The sequence below is a fragment of the Sycon ciliatum genome, chromosome 10 (assembly GCF_964019385.1).
Source record: "Sycon ciliatum chromosome 10, ocSycCili1.1, whole genome shotgun sequence".
NCBI classification, from domain to species: domain Eukaryota; kingdom Metazoa; phylum Porifera; class Calcarea; order Leucosolenida; family Sycettidae; genus Sycon; species Sycon ciliatum.
This window is the reverse complement of record NC_088652.1, coordinates 6,885,824-6,895,734: the sequence shown is the minus strand read 5'-3', so window position 1 is coordinate 6,895,734 and position 9,911 is coordinate 6,885,824. Positions and strand designations below refer to the sequence as shown.

The 9,911-nt window shown below is 47.2% G+C and overlaps 1 protein-coding gene across 1 annotated transcript; it reads right to left on the bottom strand.

The window, feature by feature from the left end:
• Positions 1-820: 820 nt before the first annotated feature.
• Positions 821-9,342, bottom strand: LOC135826577 (uncharacterized). Its single transcript, XM_065339182.1, has 2 exons — positions 8,362-9,342; positions 821-838 (listed from the first exon to the last, which is right to left on the bottom strand). Exons 1-2 carry the CDS (start codon positions 9,340-9,342, stop codon positions 821-823), a joined length of 999 nt encoding a protein of 332 aa, XP_065195254.1.
• Positions 9,343-9,911: the final 569 nt, after the last annotated feature.

Below are 9,911 nucleotides of genomic sequence, written 5' to 3'. Positions count from 1 at the left end.
ATGCAGCTCTTGGGAAAATGACCAAAAGCAATGGATGGTTTCCATGTGCTGGCCCGTGTGTGTGTGTGTGTGTGTGTGTGTGTGTGTGTGTGTGTGTGTGTGTGTGTGTGTGTGTATGTGTATGTGTATTTGGGCAATGTGAGCATGTGTGTGTGTATACATGTACGTGCATGGACGTGTGCATGTGTTCAGGTGTGTGCATGATCGTGTGCATGCGCTTCATGTTTGCAGGTGGTGTGTCAGTCCACATGTTGGTCACGCAACTCGATACCGTGTTGAGTTGGTGGGAAAACTGCTCTCCTTTTTTTCTCCCATTTTCTTTCACTCAGATATCAAGTTGCTAGATTCCCACGAGTATGAAGCAAGACATACTATCTTACTTCTCCACCAACCACAGTATACCTATACGCCCCTCTATGCTACTAACACAATAGTTATATAGAGCGAGCTACGCGTTTGGTGCAAACGCCAGAGGCCACCTGCTCTATTTCTGCATGTATTGCCATTCTTTTCAAGTCCAAACCTTTCTCTACTATGAACGAACATTGTCTTTTCTACCGGTACATATATAACCTGGAGTCATATTATCTCGACTTCAACTTCAACATATTCCATTCTTCTCTTGCTTACAACCTGTTTCATTCTGTTCCAATGACCCGCGTCCTTTTCTTGTAAAACAATCGACGGACTTATTATGTATAATGTCGACTTCTTTGGTGACTAAGATTTTCCTGGATACTATTATTTGAAGTTATAATTATTCTGCTTCAGAGTTTCCTACAGCGCCGTGTAGTTAGTACTGTGGCCGCGGTTCAGTGTGTCATGGATTCATGTCAGTCTGTGCATGCCGGTCAAGTGTGCACAACAAGTATGAACATCCTCCTCCCCCACCCCCCACCCCCTACCCATCCCAACCATACGCACGAACATTAACGGTCAACGACGCACTCAAACACACAGATATGCACAGGCACACCGTGACACGCAAATACACATACGAAGGGCGTGCAAACACGCACATACATGTACGCACACAGACCTCGTCATAGATACTTCAGCGAGAATCTAAACGAAACCGTCAAAACTGGCATACCTCGCAGAACAGTCACACAAATACCCTGCTCTCACGTCCTACACCATGGTGCAGCGTATGCGATCAAGCTATGAAACAAATATCACGCCAATCTAGCCTCACCTCCGAAGAGTTCCTGGTCCGGCACGGCCTAGCTGCGTAAGCATACCACACGACAAGAGCCAGCTCTTGTTAAAAACAGCAGCCGGCTAGAGAGGTTTCGTTTCACGTTGTTCTGCACTACACCGTGAAACTCGCGTTCACGTCGAACGTGAGTTGACCTCAGCTCACGTCATGAACGGGAGTTTCGACGCCAAAACGTGCCACTCCGACGTGAAATTTCACGGTGTAGTGCAGAACAACGTGAAACGAAACCTCTCTATTCTGTTAGAATCCCTCCGCCAGTAGACAAACCCATTGTACGGGCAGGCAGTAGGGCACTACAGTGAAACTTGTCTAAGACGACCACCACTCAAGGGACCTTCAAATTGTGTACAGTGAAACCTGTCTAAGACGACCACTCAAGGGACCTTCAAATTGTGGTCTCTGTTACCAGGTGGTCTTGTTATCCAGGGTCGTTTGACTGGAAATAGCATCCCTTGATCCTGGTTTCAGTGGTCTTCTTGGACAGGTGGTCGCCTTATCCGAGTGGTCGCCTTGACAGGTTTTACTGTATACACGCTGTAGCTAGCTGTCAAGCAGGCTGCCGCCTAGTAAGGAGTAAAAAAAGGTGTCCATGGACATCCTAATTCAATGCATACCGTGCCTTAAAAGGCCTTTGGCCATCGTCAAGCGAATGTATTGATTCTGCCACAACGGAGCACTCTATAGACTGGGTGGTGGGGCAAAATGATGTGAATTATGTCACGTCTTTGGATGGGGGAAGCAGGTATAGGAGGGCCAATGCGCTGCGAAGAGAGGGTGCAGGCCAGAAAAGGTATAAACTAGTCTCACAAGAGAGGCACACATACATTTTAATGTGAGATAAGAGAGATGATCGATGAGATGGAGAAAGTAGTGCGCCTATGCTCCAGGCAGTGAGACAAAAGAAGCTGGCTGAAAGGATGTGGATTGTATCCGATTTCAGGGGTGGTAGTGCGACACCCGTGTACGACCAATGATGGAGAAGGTGAGAAGCACGTGCCACTTCACGTCGAGGCTTAGATGGCCGCCAAGAGGATGTGAATTGTATCAGGTTTTAGGAGTGATAATCCGTCACCCATGCAACGCGAAGTAAATAAGTGAGAAATTCAGACAACTGGCAACATCATGCCAGGCAGGCCTTGTATTGATGTAGGAGCAAGAAGAAAGTGTTGAAGTATATTGACGTAATAGTTACTGATAGGTGCTTCCTCGCAACATTGGAGCTCATGCTTTATATGCCTGTTTGACGTGACGCTTCACTGACGCACGACTGTCACGTGACCCACGTCCATCCAGCCTTCTACTCAGCTAACCAGGTCAGTAACAGTGCAAACAAGTCGCGGCGTTCCTTTTGTTCATTGGGCCAGTATGCCTATTACCGTACGGAGTGTCCCTATTCTTTATCCATACCAAACCCAGCCGCATAGCCTAGGGCACATAATAGTAAGACAGAGCGGGGTTACGCACTTACACACAAAGGATTTCCAAGTTTTTGCAGTGTTGCTACTCTGAGTTTCGTGCAAGAGCACTCCTCAGGCAACTTTCTCTGTATATTTTTATTATTTTGAAGGATTTCCCAACGGCATAGCCTATCGGGATCGCTCCTACCCCCCCCCCTCTCCTCTCTTTGTCTTGTTGTCCAGTGTCACTTCCTTTGTCCTCTTTCCCGAGTAGGCTACTAAAAGGAAAAAAATATTTAAAAATAATAATTTGTACAATGAAACATACCAGAAAGGTACACAGTTCTGCAGATGTTTTTGCTGGCATTATCGGCCCAGGACTACCGATACCTCGACCCAAGCAGGACCAGTGAACATGTTCTAAGTCGGTGGAGCCCTAAACAGGGCTAAAAGCTGTAACTGGACTTTGATATCATCATTGCTGACCTGTACTTACGATGTCGAGAGGCGGGTTCACACCCCAGTATGGGCACTTCCCCATGTCTAACTCTAACCCCCAAGACGAAGTGAATACGGTACTAGTCATACTGGACGAAGACTGAAGAAACTAAATAAAAAGAGTGTATGTACATCATTTTCCTTCCACCACTGAATCTTCACTGGATCTTCACAATGTGAGACTAGTGGTGATCTGACGCGCTGGTAAATGCACATGTGCCATCTAGAAGTGTGGTGCTGTGCACGTTTCTGGCCCTAACTCATTTCTTAGAATTAGGGGGATGGGAATGCACAAGCGTGTCAGCGAATCTAGGTCACTGTGACTGATGATGTGGCTTGAAGCGGGGAGTTGTATTGTACTACTCCCTGGCCTGGCTCGCAGTCGCACAGAGTCTGTGCCGGTGATCCAGGGTCAAGCAAAGCTGCTCGTCAGAATGATGTCACATTTTCCAGACAGTGCCCGTTGTCAAGTATTTTCATCAGTTTGACAGCACGTGTCAACTGCCTGTCGTTTACTGCCGTGCAGAGGGAATGAGGGAATGTTTGACGTGTAGCCCACTCGCACTGGACTCACACCAGGCACATGATTGTGATGACTTGCGAATCTACACTGGTGGCAAGTGAAATCCGACACACAGGTCGGTGCGCTCACATTGCAAAGACCAAGCACGCGCTTGACCACTACAAGGATACAGTGACGACCTGGAGCACGAAATTCAGTGGTCGGATTTCATTTGCCTACATACCAATGTAGTGATGACCATCAAGATTGATTGGTATGCAGCGCTGCCCTAGCTATACATGGGACGTGGGTATAACTAGTATCACCTTCACCTGTCCAAGCGAACAGCTTGCTCACGAGTCGGTTGGAGATTGGTGCTAGGAGCAGGAGTAGGAGTTTCACACACGACCACGACCCCAGGGCCTTGCACGGGATTCGCCTCCCTCTCGCACCAACACTGTCATTGTCCTCTAGCACTGGCACTGCTCGACCTGCACAACTACTTTAAAAGAATATGTTTGCATAAACTGAAATGGCCACCGTCTATCCTACACTGTTTCATTTCTGAGAACGGACGGTATGAAACGCCGCGTGGTATCGGTTCCAGTACACCGTGGTCAAAAGTAAGTGCAGTACAGCGTGGTTCTTGAAATAGATCAGATGCGGATTGAGATTGGAACATGTTGCTTCTTGTTTATCTGATTAATTTCATTTTCTGTACTTATTTTAAGGAAGCAGCATGTACCAATCTCAATCTGCATCTGCACTCTATTTCAAGAACCACGTTGTACTGGTACCAATGGCAATACCACGCGGGTTTTCATACTCAGTGTCCGCACAAGTTTTAGATAAAACTTGTGCTCGCGCCCACGCAGCTTGGATGCTGCCAATTATAGTGCCAGCGAAAGATGTCACTCGACAGTGCAGTGCACTGTCGACTGGTGCCTGAAAGTAACTACATGTAGTTGGCAGACATCCTATGAATGCCAACCGTGGAAAAGTCAATGATCCATGCGTGCGGTGGGTGGGGGGGGGGGACCTATCCACGTATTAATACGTATTTACACTTTAACATGTACATGTACATGTAGCACGTTAAAAAAAAAGGAAAAAGTGACGTCTGAAGTCGTGCACGCAGAAAGGCTTTGCACAGTCCAATGATCGTACGGTTGGGGCTAGCCCTATTGGCGGTTGACGCCTCCTGAATGATTGGAAGAATTTGCTACTTTACCTCGCAGGTCTCGTGCGTGTTTGAAATGCAGCATGTACATGTAGGGATGGGGAAGAGGAGGAGAATTCGAGTTATTGCCAGCTTTGCATGATTCTACCAATTTCAACACACCTCGAGCAGAATCTGCCAATCTTTAATGCATTATTCCCCAAGGCCTTGAAGGCACTGAGTACGAGCTAGTCAAACAACGGTGAGTGCTACAGAGCAGTTCTTTCCATATTAAAGTACATGTAATAATAATAATTTCTTTAGCTATCTTCTTCTCTGCGCTGTTTTACCACTGTTCCTGTTCCTTTTCCCTTGCCTGTATTTCACCTGATGAGAAGGCTTGAAAGTACACTTGTGAAAACTTTGCAAGATGTTCGTAATGAGCCTGAAGTGTGTCCTTTTTATAAATAATAATAATAGTTATCTTTATTAGGATGACCCATGGAGGCCTGTCGCCTATCAAGGGGTTCACCGCTTTGAAGGGTGTACAGTACATGTATGTCACGTACATGACTGTGTAAGTATCTCACTTGCCACCGCGCAGTGACTACTGCCTAGTACTGGTGCGGAAAGAGCATCGAAACAATCATGCACATGCCAGCGCATGCTTTGCCGAAAGCCACGGTACAGGTCTGTAGAGAGACCAATGCAATTTACTTACATACAAGTGTGGTCATACTAGTCCACGGCATTATCCCAAATGTCCATACAAACAGGCGAATCGTCTAAGCACGAGTACATACTATACATACTGGTATGCATTGGGGGATCGTGTTTACGCTGCGTAGAACTATACGCGACTCCTTGACTCAAGCTCGCCTTTCACTCGCATCGTACCATCTATTCCACAGTTTTTGGAAGTGGTCCATAACAGGATCTGGGGCGAGCTGGGAGAGAGGGGACAGAAATATTCCCAAGAATGGAGTACGGGCACATTGTATTTCCTGACAGCTGGTGATCAGCACATCACGTGAGCTCCCAGCGCTACATGTATGCTACATGTAGTAGCAACTGTTCTGCTGCCCATTCTGTAAAACATAAGATATTTTTAATTTAGTTATTTTATGAAAAGAATTCGGGTGGACACACCCATTCCCATAGCGCTGCACATCACATCCGAACCAGTTCCGTTATTTTTACAACGTTTCGGCACTTGGCCATCGTCAGGTAATAGCAATGAATACCGTAGAAGCCACACAAGAGCAGTATATACGCAGAGTGTAGCGCCAAAAAAGATGCGAATTATGTCACCTAGTGTGCAGAAGGGGGGGACAGAGAGAGAGAAAAGGCGCAACTAGCACATCACGGAGGAGAAGCAACAGAAGGTAGCGCGCATTGTGCTCTGTGAATGGCGTTACGCAGAGTGTAGCGCCAAAAAATAAAATGATGCGAGTTATGTCACCTCTATACAGAGGGGGGGGAGAGAGAAGGTGCAACTGTGCACATCACGGAGAAGAAGAGCGCGCCGTTGTGCTCTACGAAGTGAGGGCACATGCCAAATAATTATGGTGTTAATTCTAGCACAGGACGGGAGCACGGAGCCCCATGAGTCAATGCACAATGAGGTTAAACTTCCATGCCAAACTGTCACCACCAGGGACGCGACGAGGCATCAGGAACAGAATGGATTTGAGTGACCCGCCTCATATTATAATTATTCAGTAATATTGAAGTAGCAGCAGGGGAAGGTGAGAAAAATTCACAACAAATCCCATCCGGTGCTTATGTTCACATGGGGCTTGGCATCACGAATCTCAATCGCCTCGCGCAGTTTGCGACGGGCTCGATCAGGCTCACTTCCTATCACTTCAACTGCAGAGTAACTTTGCCCATAGTTAAGCTTACATCCAGGGTGAGTGGTACGAAAATGTTGGCCCCATGGCTTGTCGAGTTCCTTTCGTCTTGCCTCACCATTGTGTTCTTCCAGGCGAGTTTCCAGAAAGCGGCCAGTCTCACCAACATATTGTTCCGGACATTCTTTGCACTTCAGCTGATATACAACATTCTTCTGCATACATACATGGAAAGTTGGCGCCAAGCTAAGTACCATGTACAGAACACGTCGCCTCCTGACCACCCGAGCTAAACGTACATTCTACTTATCCTTCATACAATCCACTCTTGAGTATGCGAGTAATGCATATGTACACTGTCTTCGCACCACAGAATATGATAACCTGATCAAGATCAGTAAACGTGCATTACGGATAGTGTTTGGTTACCCCTCGTCCTCCCATTCAGCCCCAATTCTCGCACGCTTCTCTTTTATGCCAATTTCAGTCCGCTTCAGTTTAAAATTGTACTCAGTTGTTTTCCGTTGCGTCCTAGGCCAGACCAGTGTCCTTCTTCGAGACCTCTTTGTACTTCGCTCTTCAGCAGCTAACACTTTGCAATGTCGGACCCGCCTTCACTCCTCCAATGGTCTTGTTTTACCCCGAGTTTATTCACGCTACGGTCTGTTTTCTCTCTCTTATTTGGTTGCAGACAGATGGAATAGTGCTCCATCTGATATCCGCACTGCTGCATCGCCATCCCTATTTCGCCATGCATTACTTTCATTCTTACGGTACCCCGTAAGAACACCTTGAGTCTGTGGGGATTGCCCTATCAAAATATGAATAAATAATAATAATAATAATAACATACATCCTGTCCCCCGGATATACACGAGATACACGGCCCCTTTGGGCGACCTCTCTTTTTCGGTTGTAGCGGATTTGCAGCCTTGACACATAAAGGAGGAACGAGGGCGGAGCGACACAATGTGTGCCTCAGGCTACCAGTGTGCTCATATACGACTCTAAGGCCAAGTAAAAAAAAAAGCTAGATGATCGTCCCCGTCCGCCCCAGTTTTTGTCAGCGCCCCAAGAAATATTTTATTTTTTAAATCGTGAGTTTTGGACCACATACTACTAGTATATCACAACGTCAGTATCGATCTGCTGAAGAAAGAAAAAGAAAAAAAGAAAAAAAAAGAAAAAAAGAGAAAAAAAACCTTGATGTTGTTGTGTACACTGTGTGCATGAGAGGGTAAAAAGTAAAAAAATAAAAATAAAATCCTCCCGCCCTCCCCGATTTTTCCAAAAAAAAGGACGATCATCTAGTAATTTTTTTTACTCGGCCTAACCGGAATTTTATACTTTCTGATTGCTTTATTCACTGCTTGATGTACTTTATCTGACTTATATGGAAGCTTTAGAAATGCGCAGCATGGGTTGGCATGGCGACGACGCTTTGGCCTTATGGAGGCAGTGCGTGCCTCTTCAATGATTCTCTCTGGGTAATTGTTCAATCTTAATTGTTCATGAACCCTCGCTTCACTTTCTGCACGCATTCTGGTATTCGATGAGAGCCTCTGAGCTCTTAGGAATTGTGACGAAGCAACTGCCAAATTGATATGGTGGGGAACTGCCGAAGTATAATCAATGAGTAGACCACTAGCACATGCCTTCTGGTACAGCTTGTATGCCAGCTTGCCTTCCTGGATCATAATTGTGATATCCATATAATTTATGGAGCCACTCACCTCGCTGAGCTCATATGTGAAGTTGATACTTGGGTGTGCAGAGTTGAAATGCTGCACAAACCGCATCAAGCTGTCTCTGCCGTGGGTCCATAGCAGCAGGATATCGTCGATGTAGCGTTTGTAGAGGAGCGGTACTAACGGAGAATCCTGCAGAAGCCTGGCCTCAACCGTATGCATAAATATAATCGCAAATGGGGGTGCAAGATTGTTACCCATTGCAACCCCGTCCACTTGGTGATAGATCTGATGGCCGAATCTGAAATAGTTGTGGCTGAGAACAAACAGCAGCAGATTCCGTACCCCGCTCACACTCAGCCCAAACATGTCGATCCGCTGGGAATACTGCTGCAGCATATCCACCACTGCCTGAACGCCCTCCCGAATAGGTATGCTCGGATATAACCCGACTACATCCATGGACATAACAATGGTGCCATCGGGGGCGTTCAATCCCGGACATGCGTCACAGATGTGGGTTATTGCTTCCGTCGTGTTAGCCAGGTGGGCCGGGACAAATTGAATGAGCTGCTGTAGGATGCGCTCCAATACAATAGATACTCCAGTCGCTGGGCTGTCGCACGCTGCTACCACGGGTCGCAGTGGTAAGTTCTGCTTATGGTCCTTTGGAAGACCGTACCACTCGGGGAACTTCGTACTGCTTGGTAGGATTGACTTTAGGAGTTTTGAATCCATGTTCTTGCACTCTGACAGTATTACTTCTCGTGTCTTGGTCTCGTAGGACTCTATGGTCAAATCTACTTTCTCATACATGGTCATCTTCGATAATATGTCTACTGCTTTCTGCAAATACAGCTCCTGTCTCATAGCAACGAGTTTTTTACTTTTATCCGATGGTTTGATGATGGTTTCTTGGTCTGTGTGAAGTCGCTTCAGCTCCACCCGCTCCTCCTGCGTCAGATTGGGCTTGGAGGGTGTGTGTCTGTCATAAGCCCGTAACACCGCGTCGCGGAAGTTGGCCATGTTCCTTTCGTCTTTGTCGTCCATCTGTGGGGGCTGCTTAAAGCCACGCTTCATCAGCTCCACAATTTCTTGTCCTGTCTGATCTCTGGCGGTGGGTCCTCCTCTTTGAGGTCCACACCCTGAGGCTGGGGCTGTTGCCACCGGAGGGTGAACGCCATCCTCTCTACCGATGTCTCAACATCTGTTCGTTCTTGCTTGGTGAGCCTCCCCGTCGACGGGACAAAGCTAGGTCCATGTTCCAGCAGACGCCTTGTCTGGTCGGACACACAGTCGTCCACCACCAACGCCCGCTCATGGACTGGCTCAGCATTGGCCGTATGCCCACTGGGTGACGCAACACCAACGGCGGCAACAGGAGTTGGGCCGCGGGGTGAGCTGTTGGTTCCCGCCACACATTGATCCGCCTCTCGAAGTCCAGAAATCTTCCGATTTAGTCTGGCGTTGGAACTTATTCGTTCTTCGGTAACCACTGCACGTTGAAGAGAACGGATCAATAGGTAGTCCGACTGTGAAAACGTCCACAGTTGCTCTCTGGACTGCTTGTATCGCCTCCCGCGGTAATCTTTCTC